This window comes from Lepidochelys kempii, chromosome 9, assembly GCF_965140265.1.
Source record: "Lepidochelys kempii isolate rLepKem1 chromosome 9, rLepKem1.hap2, whole genome shotgun sequence".
NCBI lineage: Eukaryota > Metazoa > Chordata > Testudines > Cheloniidae > Lepidochelys > Lepidochelys kempii.
In genome coordinates, this window is record NC_133264.1 from 27796232 (window position 1) to 27822769 (window position 26538).

Here is a 26538-nt window from a genome sequence, read left to right on the forward strand (position 1 = left end):
AATCGCGATCAGTAGGAGTTGTGGAGGTGGCGCCTGCAGTGTGAGGGTGGCACGTGGAGCCTCCCTGGCTGCCCATGCGCCTAGGGGCCGCAGGGACCTGGTGGCTGCTTCGTGGGAGCCGCGGTAAGCACCGCTGAGACCCCAAGCTCCCTCCAGCACCCTAACCCCTTGCCCCAGCCCAGAGTCCCCTCCTGCACCCAAACTCCCTCACAGAGCCCACCCTGCCCCAGCCCTAAGCTCCCTCCTGCAGCCCAAACCCTTCATCCCTGGACCCACCCCAAAGCCCACACTCCCAGCTGGGGCCCTCATGGCCCCTTGCACCTCAACCCCCTGCCCCAGCCTGAAGGCCCCTCCTTCACTCCAAATCCCTCATCCCTGGCCCCACCCCAGAGCCTGCACCCCTACCCCCTGCCTGGAGGCCCCTCCTTCACCCCAAACCCTTCATCACCAGCCCCACCCCAGAGCCCTTATCACCCCACAGCCTCCTCCCACATCCCAACCCCTTCCCCCAGCCCAGTGAAAGTGAGTGAGTGAGGGGGGATGGAATGAGCAGGGGTGAGGCCTCAGAGAAGGAGCAGGGTGGGGGTGTTCAGTTTTGTGTGATTAGAAAGTTGGCAACCCTATCACTGATTAGGATAGTCCAGTGTTCAGGACAATTAAATCCATGTTTTTTCAGCTGACACTGCCAAGAAGCTTGCCAATTATTGTCAGTTTTTCTAACGTTGGACTAAGTCCACCAGAATAAGTTCGTATCGGTCAATGAAATGCTAACTGCTAGTAACAGCGTTTAGTTACTTCTAACTTAGGCCGGATGACGCAGTGGTGTAAGGTTCCCTTTCCTAGTAGCATTCGCCTGAACCATCCAGTCTCTCTTGCTTCAAGGACATTAGCTGGAACATTATTTTCTGAGTAATCAGTTTGAAACACTCAGGCTAAACTCACGGGTCTGCCAACAGAAATGGCTGGGCTGATGGCCAAAAGGAGGAATTACAGACCAGAAAACTCTTCAAAGCCTTCTTCAGAAAGAAAAGGAGTACTCGTGGCACCTTAGAGACTAACAAATTTATTTGAGCATAAGCTTTCGTGAGCTACAGCTCACTTCATCGGATGCATGTTATCCTTACACAGAATAAGGAATTCACTTCTTATTATCCATACACAGAATAAGGAATCCCCACCACTGCTTAAGTAACACAACTGAGAAGCTGACTACATTAACATTACTTTAAATAACAGTTCTAAACAGAGAAACAACTGTGCAAAAATGGTGCCTTCTTATTGAACAGATCTGCTTCGTGTGTGTGTTTTCAAGGTCAGGTCTGATGGCTTTAGTAACTAACAAGTTTTCACAGCTTTTTACTCCTGTTAGCCAAGCAGAATCAATACAGCCGAGACAGAGAAACAGAGGCTAATCCAGCTCTTGTATCATCAATAGAATTGTTAAAGTTCCAATTGCAGGGCCAAACGCTGCCCTCAGTTACACCTGTGCAACCCCATTGACTTTGGCATATAGAATCTTTATTACAGGTGATGATGCCTGAACCAGAAAGTTCCCTGTTTGACTTTCAGATCCCAATTGCAGGGCTGGCAATAAGGGGACAAAATACAAAACACCCTATGTATTTATTAGAAAACTACTTGAAGTTACTGAAATATAATAAATATAGGCTTTCATAATGCCATTTTTATAACATATTTTCAGAAAAGAACCACACTTTACTATTTTAATTTTGTTTAATACAAATGTAAGGCATACAAAATTAGTATAGCACATATTAACTACAAAGTAGACTCCTCACACAATGGGTCAGAGTACAACTACATCTCCCTATGCTCCGAAACAAAAACAAACAAACAGAGATGAGCTCTGCACTATCCCCTGAAGGCTGACAAATTTGGGCTTAGTTGGACTAGTGGGAAATGAGTTCTACATTCCAAAGCCTTCTATTCAAGATGCCTGGACATTCAAAGCTTAGGACTATGAGCAGGAGCGTATCAATGGGCCCACACCAACGTACTACTGACTAAGAGAGAGCTCAGGTAGCTAGAACCCAAACCACATAGGACTTCAAAGATCAATTTGAATACTTTTCACTGTGCTCTGAAACAAATGAAAATCACATATTCTATGGAGCCACTGGTGTAACATGCTTCCTGTGACTAAATCTACTAAGATGGGGCCATCTCTACGCACAGCAGCTGAATCTTCCAAGCTGTCTTCAAGTCTTAGAAATAATCCAGCGTAGAGGCCTCAGATACTGAAATAACTGCAGGGCGTTCTAGATCTCAGAGAAATGGTCACCATTATGCCAAGAACCAATGCCCACCATTATGCCAAGAACCAATGCCAAGAACCAACTTTTGGCCCCTGACACAACTGAGTCTCCAAGAGCAATTAGGAATCCCCAAAACACATTGTCCTAGGGGCTGGCCCTTTCAGGAGAGTCAGGCAGCAGACTATCTGTGATGTACTCCTTTAAGGGAGAACAAGCCAACTCAGACCCATTTGGAAGTAATTAAATTCCTTGCTGGCTCGTTAGCCTCTAATTAGCTAATGAACCTGACACAGCTGAGGTGGTTCATAGAGACAGGAAACTCCTGAGATAAGGCCCCAGGAGAGCTCACCAGAGCAAGAGACCTGGAGGATATGTTCTGAAAAACAGGGAACACCGAAACAGAGTCAGGAAGCACCTACAGTGACACTTGGCCAGAAGAGGATGATATAGGGTAGCTACACCCTGTGACATCCATAAACTGCCAGCTTCACTGGAAAAGGGTGAGTACACCCTCTCAGTGAAAACAGCAGGCAGCATCTGCCAACCAACCACTATACCAGACTGAGCCAAAGCAAGTTCACTTTCATCCAAATCTGTATCTTGGCCAGGCACTGGGACACCAGAGACACCATCTGAATCAGCTGAAAAAAACGTTTTAGATGGGTTGCAAAGCATTGAGTGCAGCTCAGAGACAGACTGGAGTTTCACAATCTGACCCCATGAAGACTACTCCCCACAACACACAATATTTCATTTTGGTCTAGGTAGCTTTGCTTGGACCAAGTTGGAGCAATGCACACTGGGATTTACAATCTCCATGGCTTGTACCTACTTGGTGATCCAGATGTCTTACTATTTAGATGAAATATTTGACACATGCAAATGAAACCTGCTCAAAGTAAAACTCAAAGAACCGTACGGTTGTTTTTTGCTAGTCTCAAGGATTAGCACAACTTCAGACCATGGAAGGTTTTGAAAATTTTTAGTTGTACCAAAAGTGTTCTTCAGCACACTGACCAGAACAAAAGACAAGGAAAGCTACTTAAGGATCTTCTTTTCCTTATTCACCAATGTCTAAACATTTTGTAAAGCACTGAGATTCAATACTCACCATCAGTATATTTTGCTATTTATTTTCTCACATAATTTAAATCCAACCCCAAAGCATATACACATCTGTATAGCCAAGATCTTTCTCTTATTATAAGCAGGTTTTTTCCTTGGGGAAAAAATGCTGGTATGGAAGAATTTTAGTTGGATAAAAGAATCATTGGAAGACTTCAGTTGACAGAAAAAGGAATGATGGGAATTGTAAATGGGCCATTTCTGTTCCAATGTTTTCCTAGTCTAATCTCAAAGGTCAGCCTGGTGCTTTTTGCCATGAGTTGCCCCTTTTCTTGAACACACACACATCTCTTTTAAAAAAAAAAAAAAAGTCAAAAACCAATTGGCTGACCTAGCCACTAGCAGCTGGCATTGCTGTCCTGTGTGTATTTACAGTGCCAGCCAGACCCCTGATGTTCTAGGATTTTGTTTTCTTTGTTAAACACTATAATGTGATACAAATAGTCTGCAGTAGTTGACTGACTTAACTGGTGCTTTCGCATATAAAACAACAAAGAAGAGTCTTTAGAACAGTGGGGAACTGGCTGACAGTGAATACATAAAGAATAACAGCCCCAGATACAACCTTACAGTGACAAGATCAGTTAATCAACCAGTAGTGCTTGATTTATTTTTAAAAGGCCCCCCCATCAAATCTTCTTTAAAAATTGTTTGTGGATTTTTCAGGTTGAGGTATCATCTTTGGGAGAGTTTCATGCTTATTCTCTCTCTCATTGTCTGTCTCCTATCCCACATGACTGGCTTCAGCACCAGCAGAGGACTATGTTTGTGACCACATAGCGTAGTGCCTCCTCAAAGAGGCAACAGAAATTTGAAAAATTATGACTATGTGGTCTTCCTGTTTCACTAACTTCTTGGACTCCTGCCAGCTCAAGAAAGTGCTGATGTTGGTGAAGAGGTAGAACTCAATATTAGGAGCATTTAAAAAAAAAAAAAAATCCAGAGGTTGAGAAAAAAAAGCAGCCCCTGAATGCTGTAGGTCCTGACTTATTCTTCCTTCTCATAATTGCTTTCCTATACAAATCAATGTGTAGAAAAAGTAAGGACATCCATTAAATATATTTTAAAAAGCTCAATCCAGTCACTGAATGGAAACGGAAAGACTGAATAGATGGACAGGAAACGTTCCCTCAACCTGTCAGAATATAATTACACTTTGTAGAGAAGACTGTTGTCACATTATAGTTTGGATTAGAAAATGAACAAAGTTGTTACTCTGGGTAAAAGTAATTTAAAAAAAATCAATGTTTTGTGTATGGTAGTAGTGTAACCCAGGCCTGTTTGGTGTGGCACTTTGTCCCCCATACTGGTGACTAGACCAGCAAAAAGACTGATGAGCCTGCTCCAGCTTTGGTTAAGACAGATGTGTCTTTTAGCTCATGCAGTAGCAGCTTGTGCATTAAGCTCCAGAAGTCTTAGGTTTGATCCAGGCCAACGATGACCGGAATCTGTCAGCATTACAGTAGCACCAACATATATTTACAATTGAGACTAGTATACTCTTTCACACATGAATTTTTTAAATGTCCTAAAATCCATGAGTTTATTTTGTGTTGAAAATTGCTGCATTTCAAAGGGATCAAGGTGGGTTAGTGCTCAAAATGTAAGGTCACTTGAGGGGATTCCCATATTCAAACAACAAAAAAGTTTCATAACATTTTATGGCTATTTTATGCACACACCTGGGACTCAGACTATGAGGAGCCAAGTCAAATTGATATCTCCCACTTGGGATTGGTCTTAGCCAATGTCTGGCACCCACTGCAATTTGGGGAACCATTAAAAATGTTATTTGAGGTGGATCTACAATATAGCACAAAGCCAGTTCTGGATGGCTCAAAACCCTCTCTCACCAACAGAAGTTGGTTCAATTAAAAAAAAAAAATATTACTTCACCCACCTTGTTAAGCCAAAGAAAAAGTCATTTGCACATGCGTAGCAGAACTGGGTCTCTTTCTAGCCAGAACATTTTCAGGCAGCCCAAGTGGGTGGCTTAAAATAACAAGTGGTTTATTGAATCTGAATTGCACCTAAATACTGTGAATTAGGAGTCCCCGCCCCTGCCCTTGGCAACTGAAGAAATGTATGTTGTGAGCATGAGTTGCTCTTTGCTGGCATTCTCAGGTGCTCAGAGACTAGTATAGTGTCCTCAGAGAAGCTTCTGGTTTAAGAGTTGACATTTCAAAGTGTTCTAAAATTCATGTGCATACTCAGATTTTACTTTAATGAAGTACTGTCAAGGAAAGTGCATTGAATAGAGCAGGGGTTCTCAAACTGGGGGTCAGGACCCCTCAGGGGGTCATGAGGTTATTACCTGGGGGGTCACGAGCTGTCAGCCTCCACCCCAAACCCTGCTTTGCCTCCAGCATTTTATAATTATATATAAATTAAAGAACTGTTTTTACTTTATTGGGGGGTGGAGGTGCGTGTGTGTTGCACTCGGAGGCTTGCTATGTGAAAGGGGTCACCAGTACAAAAGCCTGAGAACCACTGAAATAGAGGGAATATGAAAGACTCCAAGTAAGCAGCATGCAACGTGTTTAGTTTTAATCATATGGCATGCTCCTCACTCTTTTCCTTAACAACAAGCACAATAAAAGGCAGGCCAACTGCTGCAACTCTCACCATCAGCACGATCAAAAAGAGTTGCTGAGCATCAATACAATAGGGCTCTCTGTAATGAGTGTAAGGACTGGCTTAAGCCCCACATGGACTAAATATTGTGCCAGCATACAGTAACTTGTTCGTAATGAAAAACAAAAAACTTTCTACAATTCATCCAGTCAACACTTATCAGTTTCATCTTTCAGAGTGCTATAGCTTCTGTGAAAAAAGGAGTCCAAATGAAGTGTCACACAAAAGAAAATTAGTCAGGTGGTCCTTTTAAAAGTTGCAATGATATTCCTCCCCCAAACTGCTACAGAAGAGAATCAAGCAGTGAAAACATAATTAAGAATGCTCTCATCCCTGTTAAAATGGAAATCCTGGTGTAACTACTACCTCATTGTAATATTGCTGTGCCACATATGAGCTGGGGTAGAGTTAATGATACAAGTTGGGTCGTTTTGGTCAAGGTGTTCTGCAGATAGAGCCACGCCTTGCCTCTCAAAAAACCCCCCCAAAAAACAAAAACAAAACAAAAAAAACCACATTCCGTATCATCCGAAAGGATAGAGTGCTAGGATGTCAGATGGGGGTCATCACTCAAAGAGGGCAGAATTAAGATTGTGAGGCAGGTCTGGTGTGTACCACAACTATTTCCTTATTTACCAAGTATAGGGGCACTCAACCTTCTGGAAGGATACAAGACACTGTAACTCTGCTAATCACGTTTCAGGGCAAACAGTAAGTTCCTATTTTAATTTACATTTTAAGAATAGCATCTAAGCCTATTAGTAGTTATTGTTCACTAAAAACAAGGTATAACTTCAATTATGTTAAGAAAAACAGTTATCCAATCTAAGATTACATTTTGAACACATCTAGAGTCAAATAGTTCAACAAAACTGCAGTTTAATTTCAGAAAATGTGTTAAAATATATATATTTATACATCAATTTCTGACTCTATGTGTTAGTATACACAAATGATGGTCTCTCTTGAAACTATTTATGAAATGTACATTTTTTAATTTAAATACTCAATATACACTGCACTTAATCTGCATGTTGCATTTATTAAATACATTAAAATCTGCAATGTAACAAAACGTTTTCTCATACGAAATTCAAAACACCATTTTAAATGAACAAAAGATGGCTCACTTCATTGTTTTAAACTAGTGCATAGTACACTAGCGCAGCTCCACCAACACCAGCTGTTCGTTCTTTTTTTATTTGACATTGTTCACAGACTATTACATATTACAATAAGAGTGCTGGATAAAAACCATGAGGTACGAAAGTGGTTCAAAGATTATAGGTCATGCAGATCATGCTAGACAGCAAAGAAAATTGTGAATGAGAAAAACACTAAATAAAAATACATAAAGAATGTGCATTATAAAATAAAAAAAACTCAATTACACAGCTTTGCTTCTTTGGTTACAAAGTAGGTTGAACAATTTCACAGCTTTTTTATTCCCCCCCCCAAAAAAAAAAATCATACGAAATGTCAAAAAGCAGAGGAACCATGGCAATTTCTCTCTATTAGAAAGTAGAAACAGAAATGAGCAAAGTTTTCTTCATCAAAATAGCCCATCAATTATTTATTATATCACAATAACTGGTGACTACCTGTACAGATGCACTATGGTCTTCATACTTACACTCTATACAAAATGTACATTCAAGCTGGGTCTTGACTACCGTCAATAAATACCAAAGGTAAATTGCCATTAGTGTTAGAAATATGCCAGGATTCTTTTGTTCAATTATTGCCTAAACATTTTATCTATTAAACGCAATCCCGTCTATCAATTTTTACTGATACTTACATTTATTAAAAAAAAATTAAAAAAAAAGTTCTGTGACATTGTTCATGTACATTATGAAAATAGCAGCCCTGTAATAAATAAAACAAATAAATGAAACTAATATAGGCAAATGTTACTTATACTGAAAGAACAGTGGCTCTTAAGATGAATTGTTACTTCTTACATGAGATAGCAAGGCTCAAAGTAATCCATGGGTAATGGAAACCTTGGAGAGCCCTCAAAGCTCTTAAAGACCCCACTCATGCGCACCAAATAAATGCATATGCTTTGCATTAACTCCTTCTACCATTTCCCTTGTGCACTGATGACATAACTGGACACCAACTGCGCTGTATGACATCTCAAAGTGAGGGAAAGCTCTGTAGAATGATTGTCTAATACTGAAAAGGCCAAAACACACAACTGAAGCATGGCTACTTGCTTTCATATAAAGTGGAAAGAACACCAGTGGCACACAAGGACAGATTGCTTTCAGTTTTTTCTTAATGAGAAAAGAAAAGCTTTACGCTGAGGAAACATTCGGCTGCTGTGGAGGTTGCGCTGGCTGAGGAGGCTGTGCTGTCGCTGTTTGCAGTTGTGAAGTGCTACTAGGATTGGCCTGTTGAGTTGAGAGTTGGGATAACTGATCATTGTTTGAAAGAGATTTTAACAGTGCATTTTCTCGTTCAAGTAAAGAGTTTCTTTCGATTAATTCTTTTATTTGTTCCTTCAGGACTTCCACTTCTTCTCTGACTGCATACATCAAATGGCTTTTCACCAGATCCTGTGAACAGTAAGTCAGTAGTTACACAAACTGAAACAGCAGAGTTTACAATACAGCTCCGTCCTGCTCGGTCTTAAAATGTTAGTATGATTTCACTTATTCCATTGAAGTACATCTGGTTCCTAGTAACACTAGAAAATATTTATCATTTTAGAGCAAATAATCTAGCACCTGAGAAAGTGGCTGCAAAATGTCTCCAATCTGAAAGGCCACAAAACACGGTATGCTAAATGGGTTCTACTACACAACAGAGTAGGCCACAGGCACTTCCATTTGCATTAAAACGGTAAGGTCTTTTCTACTCCACAGGAATTACAAAAGTTCTACAGAAAGCTGAAAAGAAATGGAGCTTTTGAATGGCCTTCTAGTTACATCATATGTATTTTAATGCCCAAAAAACACTTTATAATAAAAACCAGACAGCAGGCTGTGTCCTACGTTTTGGCCTCATGAGAGGCATACATCAACTGCACAGAATATATGTTTTTGCAACTAGCATCTTGTAGATTGTTTTCAAACTTGAAAGTCTGAACATGAATATATAAATACACATGCATTTAGTATTGCAGGACGGCATGTACTGGGGAGCCAAGCAGTCCACTGATGAGACAACTGACCCTATTTCTAGAAATATGTACAAGGGGGACAATGTGATTAGAAGACAACTGAAAAATGGTGTCCTGGGAGCTGATGATGGGATCCTGCAGTGTAGCACACAAGAACCAGAAAGAAACTCAGACGGAGGGGGAGGGGGAACGGGAACACACACAAACCTGCATAGGATACATGGCAGAGTTGGATTTTAATTTTATTTCATTAAATATTAAGTAACCAAGGAAAATTTTAAGTGTGCTATATCTTCAGCGTCTCTACATTTAGTTCAAGTTTTTATGTTAAATCATTTCAAAATGTTTAAAAACTCTGTGTACCAACACCATGGGTAGGAAGCTCTTTGGATCTAATGTAAAACTAATCCTGATCTGTTGCCATTCCATAATCTGGGTAAATCCAGTCTTCATATGATGGAATGGAAGAATCAGAACTAATAGAGGGGAGGGGAACAGACATTACACTACAATGAAATTCTGGCTAATGATACTCAATTTTATTCTAGGAATCTGCATTATCCCAAAGATAGCATGTTTGAATAAAAATGAACATAGCTTGAAAGATTTCATCTCATTGATTAACTGCTTGTCCTATTAGAAATAATAATCTGTTTTCTACTTACCATTGCCTGTTCTATTTTGTTGTCAATGGCTACAACACTTGCACCAGATGCACTGTAAAAAAAATTCAGTGGATATTAGATTACTCTTACTTGACTAAACATTGAACCCATTTGTACATACAAATCTTGCAAGTAATAGATTGTTAAAGGTCTGTCTTATGACATATGTGCCTTTGCTGAGAGACTTTAAATCTTAGGAGGCTTTAAGAATTCCATAACACATTACATCCTCTGTGGAAGTTCTCCTTAACTGTCTGGGACAATTAGAGCTCTGAAAATTATACTGCCACTCCCCATTCAGGCTTCTTCAGTTTACCAACTACAGTAATGGCTATAAGAAAAGGAGTACTTGTGGCACCTTAGAGACAATCTTCATGCAGTTGATAGATTTGATAGTAATGGCTATGTTATCCGGCCCTGTACCAACCGGAAAGCTCTATAAATTTGCATTTCTAATCTTCATAGAAAGTCCAGTTTATAGTTCAATTGGCATGGGGCTGGCAGGCTCCCTACCTGGCTCCGTGTGGCTCCCTGGAAGTGGAGACACGTCCCTGCTGCTCCTAGGCAGAGGAATGGCCATGAGGGGTTTGGAGTGTGGGACGCAGCGTGGGGCTGGGGCTCGGGCTCGGGCGGGGCTTTTGAGTGCCGGATCCAGGCAGTGCTCACTTTCGGCAGCTTCTTGCAAGCAGCAACCTGCCCCTGCTGTTCCTAGGTGGAGGCGTGGCCAGATAGCTCTGCATGCTACCTCCACCCGCAAGTGCTGCCCCTGCGGCTCCTATTGGCCACGGTTCCCAGCCAATGGGAGCTGCGGGGGCAGTGCTGCCTAGCCGCACCTCCACCTAGGAACAGCGGGGACAGGTTGCTGCTTGCAGGAAGCCGCCTGAGGTAAGCGTCCCCTGGATCAGACACCTCAAAACCCCTCCCACACCCGAACTCCTTCCCCGAGCCCATGTCCCGCATACCCTCCCATGCCCAAACTCCCCCCCTCTTAGTTAACGGGAATTTTTCATTTACCAGCACCCCCATTCTCCCCATATACCAGATAAAGCTTTTTATTGTATAAAACGTAAGTCCCTTAATCCATGCCTATGGACACCTAAAATTACCAGCCATTATATACCTTAATCTAGTTCAGTTACTGTTTAATTTCCCTCTCTCATTATCCACACACTCTCACTTAGAGAAACAAAAGGTTATGTAATAGATTAACAAATATGCAAACTTGCTACATCACATACTAATATGCAATGTTTTGACACACAAAAAACCCCTCCTGTAGTATTTGTCCTCAATTAGCTGACAGTAGAGGAGTGTTTTTATGGCTTTGCAGTAATGTGCCAGTAGTCAATGAGCATTTAAAAAAAAGGGTATACTCAAAATTCTGGAATCCCACAAGTGTCTTCATTTGCTCCCAGGAAACTCTGGATGCCCCATCCAATAAGGTAACTAGAATGCTATCGTAGGTCAGTAAATTAAGTCCCATTTAGGTTCTTACTGGTATGGGATATGTTTCTCCAATGCCAAGTGCTAATGCAAAGTGTTTTAACAAAGCAGGTTTCAGACTATCAGCACAAGATGGCAAAATGCCCCAACGTATTTTAGGAACAGAGTTTTGCAGACTTAAGATGACAATATTTATGCTTTCAGACAGTCTAATTTAAAAAAATCCATTTTAATACAAATTTTACAACAAAACTGTTTTAGTGTCTTGCTAACTTTCAAGCTTCCCCGTGTTACAAGGGTACTGTAGATGTCCCTCCTCAAAAATCAAAATGGTTACCAAAGCTAGCTTCCTTTTTCTTCTAGCATTTCGATTCAGATATATCCCTTTTCTGTAACTAGCTAAGATAATTTAACATGTTAGCCTTCCACAAAAATCAATTAAAAATAAATGACGGCCCTTAATGTGTCATCTTTCATCTCAAATAATCAAACAGTACACATCCAAAGCTCAACTTCTTAAGGAGAGGAAACCATAACCAATAAACTTATTTTAAAAGGTGGGTGTTTTGGGGGATGGAGGGAAGGAAGGTAGAAGTAGAGAGTAAACACCTAAAAAAAAGTTTTACAACAAAAGTCCCATGTAGACAAAGCCTTAGGGAACGTACGTTCTAAGAAATAAGTTTTCTTGGCAGTTTTACAATGTTGTCAACTCCAAAAACTCAAAAGTCATGAGTCATCCACCCCCCACCACACAAATACAGTGAGACTAAACTTAAAAAGTTTAAAAAATAAATACATCTGGGGTTCTGTTCATAAGCCTTCTGTTTTGAGACTGTATGGTGAACTTTCTTCACATAGTCAAGATTGTCTGCAGTCATAAATGCTAGAAATTTACACTGGTGAAAAATTAAAGCAGAGGTTCTCATGCAATCTCCTAACTGTTGGTATCAAGATAGATACCAAATACCAAAGACTCAAAGACAGTGAGAAGCGCCACCTCACTATACAAAGTTCCATCTCAGCTTCTAGACCTGAAACTACTCCACATAAACATGCACAAGAACCCTGTTCCTCATCAAGATCCTCTCAGCAGCCTTGCTTTCACACTCATGGAAAGGGAAAAGCCAACTGCCAAAGCTTCTATTAAAGCTCATCCTCTATTTTCTCTCAAGTGTGCATGGCATCTCCTAGAACAGCATACAAAAAGATAAGCATTAGTAACAAGCAGGAAGCTGAGAGAAAGTAACAAAGGCCATTTCGCTGACCGCTTTTGTAGCATCCAGGAGGCTCTAAATAGATAGAGAAGAGACAGTTGTCTGTAATCTCAAGGCACTTACTAACAGAAGGTAGATACAAAGGAGCACCCAAAGCAGATCAACAGACAGCATCCTATAGCAACTTCAGTATCTTTCTACCTTCCAGCAGTTAGTGCAGAGGAGCTGGGCTTCTTTTATCAGGGTATTCCCTACCAAATAAGGATTTGGCTGGTGGAGGTTCCCCCATCACCCCTCAATTTTTATTATTTTTTTTTTTAAATTAACATCTGGGCTAGCAGGATTAGTTCTCTGGATTGCAGGTGTCAAAATTTTCAAGCCCTGCTTGTACCTACAACCACTGTCATCTGAATAATTTATATACTGTTTTGAAGTTTATGTATCTAAGAAAATATAAAGCTACAAGCTATCATACTGGCATAACCTGTGTATAGCTAGAAAAGTCAGTTTTATGCTGAACACAGAAGTCAAAAGTTGGTTTTAGTGTTTAACTACCAACCATAACATTAGCAAGACTCATTTCATACTGAAGTCCAGTAAGTAATCTTGTACTTCAAAATTAGCTCCAAAACGCAAGTAGATAGTACTAGGAAATATAAATGTTCTCTCAAGACCAAAGAGTGAGTTATGTTAGTTCATGTATCAGCTATAAAGTAGCTATGTGCTTGTGTTTCACTGTGTGAGCTAAAGATTTGGTAAAAAGAAAGGCCACCTACCTTCCATAACAGAGTTCTTTGAGATGTGTCTTCCCTATCTGAATTCCATTGTAGGGTTTCAACAACTACAGTGTTTTGCTAAATAAAATAGCAAAGAGTAAATATTTTATTTTTATATATATTTATTTTTCCTGGGGACTGGAAGATGTACAGAAATGAAGTTTCCAAGCTCTTAAGTAGACACAAGATTGTATGTGCGTGCGCAAAACACTGCACAAGCTGTAGCTGTACCTCTGCCCAATCTAAATACTATTTAGAATTTTTTTCCCCCTGTGAGTTCATATTTAAATGCCTTAGTAACCCCATCCACATTACAATGCATCATTGATATGTTTAGAAAAATCCTAGTTTTAAAAAGAATGGGGTTAGATGGAAGTCTGACACAGGTAAATTAACATACAACATAAAATATCAACAAGCTTCTACAATATTGTCAAAAGGTACCCTCTGGTGGACAAAGTAATACTATACCCAATGCATGCTAGGCTTTTATTTGGAAAGTCACAGAACTAGCATCTTTGAGAGCATAACGAAGACCAGCAAGTGTTATCTGTAGTAGAGTTCTTTAAGTGCATGTTCACAGTTAATGAAATAGTATATCTTACTAGAGATTACACAAATAGTTAAAAGATATTGTTTAAAAGAATAAGAAGTTGAAGAAAAACATAATAAGTATGTAAGTGTCCAAAAAAGGCAGGCGCTGAGAGAATGGAATTGAAGAGAGTGGGAGGAGAAAAGTGTTACAAGTTAAATGAAATTGGCATTATAAAATTAAAATATATTATATTGAAACTTTTTGGATGGTTAAAGGCATTCTACCTTCAGCAGCATTCTGAAAGATGTTTAGATATCCATTATAATCTCAGAGAGTTCCTGCTTATTTAAATTTAACCTTGTCAAAGTGGATTAAATCACCACCATTTATAATTAATAGGTACTTTCATTATGAACTGTTTGGAATGTTTCTAAAAATATCAAACTTGTTACCCTTGGGATTGAATTTTTTTTATGATTGTTCTCAGTAAAAAGTGATACTCGGGGAAAGTTTGTTGGCAATCAGTATTTTGAAGTTTGGACATAAAAATGGTTCATGGTTTAAGAAATTCAGTTTTATGTTCATAAAGTAGTGTTTAGTTTTAAAAGGTTACATAGTGCTCAATGAAGTACACATACTATGCCAAGTTTGAAAGTTATGAATTGCTTCACTTCCATTAATTTAAATCTCAGCCATCTTGCTATGTATCAATTTTCTTTCACATTTAAATAAGGTTGCAAATCTCAGTGATCTGATGAAGTAAACCAACTTCAGGCTTCACTTTTTAAAAGTTACAGAAGACATGCCCTACATAAGGGGTATTGATTAGCTGTAAGGTCCATTTCCTCAGGAAATGCGTGACAACTGCAAATCAGAGGCCAAGGGGAAAAAAACCCCACCACAAGGATTTATGTATTTTCTTGGTATTTCTTGTGAAACAGCATCTGTGAAAGCAAGAATAACGTTCACAAGTCTTTGGGCTTGTTAACTCTCCACCACTACTGCAGCTTTTCCTGTCCCCAGAAGATAGATCAAGATTTCCCTGTGGAAGAGGAGATCAGAAAAGCTGCTCTGAGGATAGCAGGGAATATTGTTGGATTTACTAAAATGGATGGTTCCTTTAGAACCAGTGTCAAGCTGCCAGCATCTCTCCAGAGGAAGATGAAGACCTGTCATCAAAACAGTGTAGATAAACAACTCTCTGACTTCATCCAAAGACGCAGTGCATTTACTGTGCAACATTGGGTGACGTGGAGGCATCCTAACCATTTTGTTAGTTATTCAGACCTTCTGAAGTCAAATCACTGTTTGGATTACAGTTCACACAGATAGGTCTAGCATTTTACTTACTACTCCTGTAAAGTTAACACTTTCCTTTGGGATCCACAATCGATTCTAGATCCGATCCTGAATTTAAGGGCTTGTATACACAGGAAAATTGACCAGCATAGCCACAGTGGAATAATTATTCCACTATAGCTATGGCGATCAGTTTTCACATGAAGACAAGTCTTTAGTCACTAAGAACACTTCTGTGGTGCCATTTAATGATAGAAATCAAGATAAGTTTATTTTGGGGTAACACACTTCACAACAACAGTAGACCTAATACTAAAAGTTATAGTTTTGGAGGAGCAGCATACTTAAATGATCTTAATAGCTAAACTAACAAGATGTACTGATAGCTCACTAGGAAATAGTAAGTTTTAGTGAGAGCTATTGACAATCAACTACGTAAATGTTGTGGGAACCTTCTGGTAAACATAAAAGAGGAAGGATGATCCAGTGGATAGGGTGTTAGCCTGGGACTCGAGAGACAGGTTCAATTCTCTGTTCTGCAACAGACTTCCAGTGCAACCTAGGGCAAGTCACTTAGGGGAAGATTTTGAGAAGAACTTAGTACCCAGTAAGTCCACTGAGAATAAGTGACTGCAAATCTGTCCATTAGTCTCTTTGGGCAACAAAATGGCAGATGAAATTAAATGTTGATAAATGCAAATTAATGCACATTGGAAAACATAATTCCAATCCTACATATAAAATGAGGGGGTCTAAATTAGCGGTTATCACTCAAGAAAGATCTTGGAGTCATTGTGGATAGTTCTCTGAAAACATCCACTCTATGTGCAGCGGCAGTCAAAGAAGCGAACAGAACGTTGGGAATCATTAAGAAAGGGACAGATAAGACAGAAAAGATCATATCGCTTCTATATAAATCCACAGTAATGCCCACATCTTGAATACTGCATGTAGATGTCGATGCCCCACCTCAAAAAAAAAAAAAAAAAATTTTGGAATTGGAAAAGATTCAGAAAAAGGACAAAAATGACTACGGGTATGGAATGGCTTTGGTATGAGGAGAGATTAATAAGACGGACTTTTCAGCTTGGAAAAGAGACGACTAAGGGTGGATATGATTGAGGTCTATAAAATCATTATTGGTATGGAAAAAGTAAATATGGAAGTGTTATTTACTCTCTCGTAACACAACTGGGGTCACCAAATGAAATTAATAGGCAACAGGTTTAAAAACAAACAAAAGGGAGTTTTCTTCATATGACGCAAAGTCAACCTGTAGAACTCCTTGCCAGAGGATGTTGTGAAGGCCAAGACTATACCAGAGTTCAAAAAAGAACTAGATAAATGCATGGAGTATAGGTCCATCAATGGCTATTAGCCAGGATGGGCAGGGATGGTGTTCCTAACCTCTGTTTGCCAGAGGCTGTGAATGAGTGACAGGGTATGGATCACTTGTTCTATTCATTCCCTCTGGGGCACCTGGCATTGGCCATTGTTGGAAGACAGGATTGTGGGCTAGATGGACCTTTGGTCTGACCTACTATGGCCGTTAAGTTCTTAGATACACAAAGAAACTCTGACATGTAATATTGAGCATCACCATGCTGAACTTTTAGGTGCCTAGAAAATTAGTGGGCTTCACAAAGCCAGAATTAGGTACCTAAGCTCCCTATAAATGGGGAGAGGGTGGCACGTCAGAATGGGTTTCACAAAAGCCACCACACATGGCCAGTCCTTGCCTAAGCTAGCCAATGGAAGGTACTAAACTGAGGTGTGCGCACTAAGCCCGCTCTCAGAGCTACAGTAGAACCTCGGAGTTATGAACACCTTGGGAATGGAGGTTGTTTGTACCTCTGAACAAAACTTCTTTTCCCAAAAAATGTTTACAACTGAACATTGACTTAATACAACTTTGAAACTTTACCACGCAGAAGAAAAATGCTGCTTTCCCTTTATTTTTTTAGTAGTTTATATTTAACACAGTACTGTACTGTATTTGCTTCCCCGCCTTCCCTCCCCCAGGCTCTTCTGCTGCCTGATTGCGTACTTCTGGTGAGGTATGTGGTTGACTGGTCAATCTGTAACTCTGGTGTTTGTAACTCTGAGGTTCTGTTGTAGGTGCTTAAGTCTGGGCTTCAGGGAGGCACCTCTGTGTTTGGGATTCTCGGCTGCAAACCTCTTCTGGCATGGGCACTTAAGCTGTTTTAGCAAGAAGCTGGTGGGAGGTGAGCAGCGGCTTTATGACTAAATAGAGTGATTCTGGGATTTAGGCTCCTAAAGTGTCAGTCAGGGGGCCTAAGACATTTTGTGAATCTAGCCCTTTGTGCCTCAGTTTCCCATCTGTGAAATGGAGACAACAGTACTTCATCTCAGAGGAGTAGTTAGGATAAATTCTATTTGCACACCCCCAAAGCTTTAAAGAAGAAACCATATAAGTACCTGAGACAGCGTAACCCCCGCCCCCAAATCCCCAGATTTGTTCTAAAATAAATTTACAATATGTTAGGCTCACTTTCCCCAATAGGCAACTGCTATTTAGGCAGCAGATGCTCTCCTTTTTATTACACCAGAGGAGCTGCCTTTGTGACAAAGTGGGGGCAACCTGCTCAACAGGAGGATACAGGAGTTTTTTCTTCAAAAAAAACCTCTCTTTCACATTGTCATAGCTAGTTCACATAAAGCACTTTGAAAATGCTGATTGTCCCTCCCACAAAGAGCTTACATTCGAAGTATAAGACAGGACAACAGGGGAATATAAGCAGAAACAGAGAGCACATGATAAAAGTGACATGATATGATCAGCATGAGACACAGTGGTCTCAGCACACCAGCTGCCTACCAGTTGCCAGGTTTGTTTTTTAAATAGATATCATGGCAAGAGAGAATTTAAGGACGGACCTGAAGGAGAACAACGAGATATTCAGCCACAAAAGTAATAGTCTACACATTCTTTAAAGGCTTATAAACTACTTTAGAAGGACCTCCAAAATGTGGTTTTATGTTGCGCTAAGGCTGTATGCAAACAGAAAACTGTGGGTTATTTGTGGCCTACAGTCTATTTTAAGGCTTACTGAGTTTTTATTTTTTTCACTCTCTAGGAGCGAACAGGGCTCTTTGGACATACACACAACGTTCTCTCAGTTTTAGTGAAGCATTTAATTTGAAGAAGTCACATCATATCCCCTTACTGTGCACTATATATGTAGGGCAAGAATGTCATTTGTGTGTACTTTACATGAGAGAAGAAACCACATCTCTGGCAGTAGTTTATTTAACTCTCAGTCACCAGGCTGCTTTGTTGCAAGAACAAGCTAATCCTGAGTAGATTTTTTTGGAATTGCTACAGAATCCTCACGTAACTTCAATTCCAAGACAATTAAACCCAATTTGAAAAGAATCCCCCAGTTATTGATAATGACAAGAGAGATGCGGAGAAGGGGATATACTATTTTCTGGTCCTCCCCCCTGCAAAACGTGTCTATTCTCCCAGTTCCATCAGGGAAGTTTGTCCCTTTTCCTGGCTGTCATCTGGTAGTCAAAAGTCCCTGGGTGGGATACATAGTTTGTTCAGATTAATCCCACACAAGAGGCATGTATCAGTCCACTAGATTTACAGAGAAAGGGGTGAAGAGACGTTCACAGGTGTCACATGAGATGAAGTTTGGGAGCTATTTGTTGGTATAAACAAATCCTAACCTGAAATTGTTTTATTTGTACTGTGATGCTTTGACATGTGAAAAATTGACAGAAATTCATAATGGAAACACTGCCAGTCTGTCTCTCCAATGCCTTTCTTCCATCTACAGTCCAGCAAAGCTCAGGACACAGACTGTTTTGGCACTATCCCTGCTCTCCTCCCTCTAGGATTTTAGGACCTGTTCCTGGCCCATTCCAAGTCTCCTTTGTCCTGCTTTGACAGCACAAAGGAAGGTAAAGATGCCCTCAAAGGGCAGGTGAGGATGCACATGGGAACCTGGCTAGTTTTCAGCCAGGGTAGCAACAACATAAACAATAACTGTTTTAGAGCAATAAGTCCAGCTAGGATCTTATGACTCTCACCATTAATACTTAAAGAAAAGCCACCATCCAAGTCAGAGGCATTTGTTCCCCTTCTCTACATCTCTTTTAAAGAATCTTGTGTTAAAGAGGAAAAACTTATGGGGCTAGCAGTGCACCTAGCAACACCTGTTTGAATGGTAAGCAGGAAAAACAACATTTGCAGAGACTTCCCCAGGGAAGCCTCAATAATGACTCATCTCTTTGAAGCAACCAAGTACAAAAAAAGTCACTGATAGCCTCCTGCCATGCAAGGTTAGGTTGTGATAGAAGTCTAGGATTCTTCTAATCTTTTATTTTAAGTCTCTTTGCACTTGAATATCACCTCACTAGATTTTGTTAGCTTTTGCAGCAATGTTCAGCTTTTATTGACCCAAGATATTCCCAAAAGATGGTTAGCCACAGGAGAATATAAATCCTATTAATTTCAGGGGGGGGCACCTGAAAGACAAGATTAAACTTAATGTTCTGATTACACTGAAGAAATTCTCACATTAAAAGATAGAGTTAAGAAAGCCATAGGTGGCTCCCTATTATGACTAGACAAAGGTTGCAAAATTGATTCCTTCCACAAAGTAAGTTTCTTAAAAGGACAAGAAACATTAAATTTTTTTGTACAGTGATCAGATCCATTGAAAGCTGATAAAGTTAGATATTTAGGGCTTGAATTTCTCCCGCATCAGAGCTCCCACTTTATAAGGCAGCTGGGCCATCAGGGAGCTAATTATAGCTCCCTGATTCTGTGCTTGCTAACCCCAGCATAAATTTACTCCTGGGAGAATTCTGCAATACAAAATTAAAAATTCTGTGAATATTTTAAAATTCTGCAAAATTCTACATATTTTCAAAACACACTATAACATCAGTTTCATTTTGATAATTTCAAAATACCTGCCAGTGCTAGCAAGTATGTCTATAAAAATACAGCCCCCCAACCCCCCTGCAAAAAAAAAAAAATCAGGATTTTTTTTTTTGGGACAACAGATTCCTTACTAGGCATACTAATACAGAACTTTGGAATAATTCATTTAAAACTAACTACAATATAGAAATGTATTTCTGGCACTCCAAAGCAGCAGTGCAAAGGCTTGGGGAAGTTAAGGGATAACAGAAGAGCTGGGGGAATAGGAAGGAGCCTAGAGTGAAGCTGGCTTTTGTTGGGTGCGAGTGGGAGAAGTATGGAACAGTTTCTTTGGGGGTTTTGGAGGGGGGACGGGATGGGATTGTTAGGGAGTTAGTGAGCCTTCCCCATGCAGACCCTGGCTGACCCCAAGCCTCTCCCATTCAATCAGGCACATCTGCCCCTGGAGCCTCCCTCCAGCAGCCCCATGTGCCCCACTCTGCCGCCTAACCTGGCTCCACAGGCTGGCTGCTGTGATGAACACACCAAGCTGCTTGCTAGCTGTTACTGCCTGTCAGCTGGCTGTTCTGGTGCCACAGTAGCCTCCTGTGGACAAAAGGTGGAACTGCAGCACTTCTTGGGCAGAAAGTATTTTCTGTGGCGAGGGGAGAGGAGAGAGATGATTCTGCACCAGAAATGAATTCTGTTTGTGCACAGAATTCCCCCAGGAATAATAACTTAAGTCTCCAACACAACATGCTTAAGGGACATTACACCAGTCAGAATTGGTCACGACAGTTGTCTCCACTGGCTTCACACAAGCGCTAAGTTCTCCGTCCACTAAGGGAATTCTTTGTTGCCCACCTAAGGTCAGAATCCAACCACTTTGCACGTTAAACAGAAGTAATGTTGGCTGACTTAGAACAATGCTTCCTCAGCTCTCATTCCCTAATGCCCCTATTCCACTTGCGCTACACTGATGACATCTTCATCATATGGATCCATGGAAAAGAAGTCCTTGAGAAATCCCACCATCAACCTCAGCCTGGACAGTCCACACAAGAGACCCGCTTCCTGGACACTACAGTGCTAATAAGCGATGGTCACATCACCACCACCCTATACCGGAAACCTACTGACCGCTATACTTACCTACATGCCTCCAGTTTTCATCCAGACCACACCACACAATCCATTGTCTACAGCCAAGTTCCCCGATACAACCGCATTTGCTCCAACCCCTCAGACAGAGAAACACCTACAAGATCTCTATCAAGTGTTCTTACAACTACAATACCCACCTGCTGGAGTGAAGAAACAGATTGACAGAGTCAGAAGAGTTCCCAGAAGTCACCTACTACAGGACAGGCCCAACAAAGAAAACAGAACTCCACTAGCTGTGACCTTCAGCCCCCAACTAAAACCTCTCCAGCGCATCATCAAGGATCTACAACCTATCCTGAAGGACAATCCCTCACTCTCACAGATCTTGGAGACAGGCTAGTCCTCGCTTACAGACAGCCCCCCAACCTGAAGCAAATACTCACCAGCAACCACACACCACTGGGGAATTCTGTGCACAAACAAAAACACTAACCCAGAAACCTATCCTTACAACAAAGCCCATTGCCAACTCTGTCCACATATCTATTCGAGGGACACCATCATAGGACCTAATCACATCAGCCACACTATCAGAGACTTGTTCACCTGCACATCTACCTATGTGATATATGTCATGTGCCAGCAATGCCCGTCTGCCATGTACATTGGCCAAACCGGACAATCTCTAAGCAAAAGAATAAATGGACACAAATCAGATGTCAAGAATTATAACATCCCTGAACACTAATTACAGACCTAAAAGTTGCAATTATTCAACAAAAAACTTCAAATAGACTCCAACGAGAAACTGCAGAACCGGAATTAATTTGCAAACTGGACATCATTAAATTAGGCTTGAATAAAGACTGGGAGTGGCTGAGTCATTACACAAACTAAAAACTATTTCCCCATGCTAATTTCCCCCCCTACTGTTACTCACACCTTCTTGTCAACTGTTGGAAATGGGCCATACTGATTATCACTACAAAAGTTTTTTTTTCCCTCCTGCTGATAATAGCCCACCTTAATCAATTGGTCTCATTAGAGTTGGTATGGCAACCCCCATTTTTTCATGGTGTGTGTGTGTGTGTGTGTGTGTGTGTGTACACACATATGTATATCTATGTATCTTCCTACTGTATTTTCCACTCCATGCATCTGATGAAGTGGACTTTAGCCCACAAAAGCTTACGCTCAAATAAATTTGTTAGTCTCCAAGGTGCTATCCTCATTCTTTTTGCTGATACAGACTAACCCTGCTACCACTCTGAAATCTGTCACAAATAATAAAGTAACTGAAAGCTAGAAAAAATATTTTAACTGGACGAGTGCTCTGCACACAATATGTATGTAAGGATAACCTTTTCAGGCCCCAAAACCTTTTTTGATATGTTTAAATAAAGGAAGTATTTTGGACCTAAACATTGCCACTTTAGGTACAAATCCCTTTTTTGCATTTGTGAGGAAAGTGTCACATCAAATAAAAATACAAAGTTACAGTAGAATTACCGAAGTTTGAAATAAGATGATTAATGTTACTATTATTTCATTACACAATTTTATTAACAGGCATTTTGGTCAATGTGATTTTAGCCCCAGAAACCACACACTCTTAGTGTGGCCAGACTGCAGTCTTGACTTCAAAGCCCCGCATCAATAGTACATGAGTTAAGTGCCACTTCATATTTACTAGGTGATATCACAGTAGTATGTTTTCAGTTTTCTTTTTAAACCACACAGTAGTATCTTCACTGTTTTCACACAGAGAAATAGAGCAATGAGTGCACTGGTGTTATTCAGTGCTATGTTCTGTAGTGTACAAATGTGTTGCCAAGCAAACTTTAAAGAATCCAATGAAGCTTTGTGCAAGTTTTGAAGAGATTGTTTCAATAAGTCAAGTGCAAACAAGACAAAATGATGAACTGCTCATCAACATTCAACAAGTGAACACAATTTATACTCTAGAGACCTTGTGAAGCAGAGATCCTGGAACAGGCCAATGCACCACAAGCCTTAAATTATAGATTAATAGATATTATATATCTTACCAGGACTTCAATCTAATGTCTACAAAACCTTAAAGTCAATTAATAATGTGAGAAAGCAAATCTATTTGCCACTGTTAATGAACAGGTAATAATACATCTTTGACAAGCCATATCTGTAAAACAAATTTGAGTTTACTGCAGTTTCTCACCATGGGTTCAACTGTGACTGGATACAAAAGAGGACCAAGTACAACATCTCTCTTCATTTATAGGGATGAAGTTTGTTTCCTCATCAGGGTGCCTTAACTTGAATTGAACAAGCGAAACAGTTACTTGACATGATTTGTTTCAGAGTAGCAGCCGTGTTAGACTGTATTCGCAAAAAGAAAAGGAGTAACTTGATTCATTTGTTTTTAACTGCCCACAAATAAAATCCTTACACTGAGGGAAAGTGTAAATGCATATGTTTAAACAGGACATTTTTATAAAAAACATACCAAAAAATTATGGCCAAAAAAGGTCATTGCCAAAATTTCATCCTTTCAAAAACAAAAAGGAATTGTGGGTATTTGCACTTGATTTAGACATCCATATTGTTCTTTTAATAAAGATGAGCTACTAGCAATTGCTCTGCATTTAAATCCTTTCAATTTAGGTAGTTTATTTCAGATATGCACAGGAGAAGGAAGAGGAAAAAACCTCTTACGATTTTTCAATTCTGTAAAGTCTAAGAAGATTAACATCTGAGCGACTGAACTGCCTTTGGATTTCTATGATGTACTAGTCTATCCAGTAAGTATCTTGATTTCAAAGGTACTAAATGAAGAAAATGAGCACATTATGTAAATGATGAGACACTGCATGGTGCAAAGCTGTTCATGCATGTATACATTCAATACTTAAGTTCAATTCACATAACTTGTTCAAAGGAATGCTTGGTAGAAAGCAGTTGAAGGATTCCTATGATACTCATGAATCAAATGGAAAGGACAGAGAATGGACACATAGCAACTCAGACAAATATGAAGAATTTTTAGCTTTTCATACTCTTGCTTCTTATTTTCTTGTTCTGGATGCTAAACAGAGCATAAGTTTAAAATACATCCCTCTGCGCATAGCTTATTAAGTGTCCAAGGTGTGAATTTTGAGTTGCATTTGCTAAACTTCACTATTATGGCTCAATAGTTGAGAAACATTATCTCGTCCCAGTGGTCAAGTGCAATTACCACCATGAAGGAGATGAAGATTAGTTCTGAATCTGTATTTCTCAATATATAATTGAGACTATTCCGAGTTGCTGCTGCCAGAGCATATATGGTACAACAAAAATCCATTAATGAAATAGGTCCCATGTTATGGTGATAATATACAAAGCCATCATATTGGTGTGCTATGTACAATTTTGAATCCCTATATCCAAAGATATGCATATTTACAAAAGCTAAAGTACACTAAAACAGCATTCAAAATCCCTACTTCCTACCCCCCTCCATAGAAGTGCTACTTCACCTTAAACTCAAGGATTTTACGTGGACCTCTGAACTATAGGCTAAAGTGTGCTGCAATATATAGGCGGAAAAGGGTAAGGTAAAGCCTTTAGTCTCCAAATCTGGTTCCCTAAATTTTATGATCAGCAAATACAACAAACTCTCACATTCAGTCTTTATTAAAAAAAAACACAAACAAAAAACCACAGTATCTCCACATCTTTGCATGCCACGCCATTCTAATTCCAGACTTCAGGGTGACAGAAGAAATTAGATTCCAAGTCTAACAGTCAGAAAGGGAAAATTGCCTCAGTTAGCAAGCGGTGTATCAGTATATAACCCTAACATTAGTATCAGATACCAAAGAACTATGTTAAGAATTTTAAAGGCACATAACAAGCACTCAAAAATTCAGGTTGTCTGTGCAATCTTAATTTAGCCCTCTTGTGAATATGTACAACACAGTCTTTAAAACAACATATAATTCTCCCTTCCCCTCACAAGACTCCTGACTTGGTGCACAGAATGAATGGTGATCACTGAATGGGCTTGTCAATGGAGGAGACAGGCCAGCTGATCAAATTTGCAGGTGTAAAGTACTGAGAGGTATCACTTCGTAGAATAGAAACTTGTACTACAGGTTTAGAATTCCTTGGAACAGTACTCTAAGCCCTGGTCTACACTAGGACTTTAGGTCGAATTTAGCAGCGTTAAATCAATGTAAACCTGCACCTGTCCACACAATGAAGCCCTTTATTTCAACTTAAAGGGCTCTTAAAATCTATTTCCTTACTCCACCCCTGACAAGTGGATTAGCGCTTAGATCGGCCTTGCCGGGTTGAATTTGGGGTACTGTGGACACAATTCGACAGTATTGGCCTCCGGGAGCTATCCCAGAGTGCTCCATTGTGACTGCTCTGGACAGCACTCTCAACTCAGATGCATGATTGTTTGCCGTTGCTCTGATGCAGGGAGGGGCAACTGACGACATGGCTTACAGGGTTGGCTTCAGGGAGCTAAAAATCAACAAAGGGGGTGGCTTTACATCAAGGAGTATTTCAGGCAGGACTTCACGGAGGGTTCCAATAAGAAATGGTGCACCTAAGTTACTGTTCTTATTGGAACAAGCAGGTTAGTCTGGCCTCTGATTGATACATGGCTAGATTCACCTCGCTTCACCTTCTCTGTGAGTGACTGCAGTGTGACCTAGAGGAACGAGTCCCCTAGACGGGGGGTGGCGGGGGGTTTTGCAAATGAGTACAAAACAAATCTGGTCTATTTCTTGTTTTGATACACTCCATCTATCTTTTACATCTCTGGATGGCAGCAGACGGTGCAGAAGGACTGCATGCCATCCTCATCTCATGGCTGCTCGGCAGAAGATGATGCAATAGGACTGCTAGCAATCCGTATCACCTGCCTGCTCACCATAAGATGGTTCAATAGGACTGACTGCAGGACTAAAGAGAATGACTTGATCAAGTCACTCCAAATTTAGTCCCTGCGCCCATGTCTGCCTAGGCGTTCCTGATCGACCTCACACAGGCGACCAGGAGCACCTCGGACAGGACGGTGACGGCTACCAGTCCTATTGCACTGTCTGCTGCCACAAGGCAATGGGTTGCTGCTGCTGTGTAGCAATGCAGTACTGCGTCTGCTAGCACCCAGGAGACATACGGTGACAGTGAGCTGAGTGGGCTCCATGCTTGCCGTGGTATGGCATCTGCACAGGTAACTCAGGAAAAAAGGCGCGAAACGATTATCTGCCCTTGCTTTCATGGAGGGAGGTAGGGAACGGGGGCCTGACGATATGTACCCAGAACCACCCACAACAATGTTTTAGCCCCATCAGGCATTGGGATCTCAACCTAGAATTCCAATGGGCAGCGGAGACTGCAGGAACTGTGGGATAGCTACCCAGAGTGCAACACTCCGGAAGTTGACTCTAGCCTCGATACTGTGGAA

The 26538-nt window shown here is 40.5% G+C and overlaps 1 protein-coding gene across 3 annotated transcripts in view; it reads right to left on the minus strand.

Moving 5' to 3' along the window:
* Positions 1-1047: 1047 nt before the first annotated feature.
* The window catches only part of TSC22D2 (TSC22 domain family member 2), a 41443-nt gene continuing 15952 nt past the window's right edge, over positions 1048-26538 (minus strand). The window contains exons 2-3 of one of the 3 annotated variants that reach the window (XM_073359702.1): positions 9831-9882; positions 1048-8599 (exon numbers count right to left, since the gene is read on the minus strand). In XM_073359702.1, coding sequence (XP_073215803.1) covers positions 8339-8599; positions 9831-9882 — 313 coding nt within the window. In that variant the 3' untranslated portion in view covers positions 1048-8338. Of the gene's footprint in view, positions 8600-9830; positions 9883-10848; positions 13342-23318; positions 23393-26538 lie in introns of those variants that run through there. The other 2 variants (XM_073359703.1, XM_073359705.1) reach the window with 2 other exon arrangements.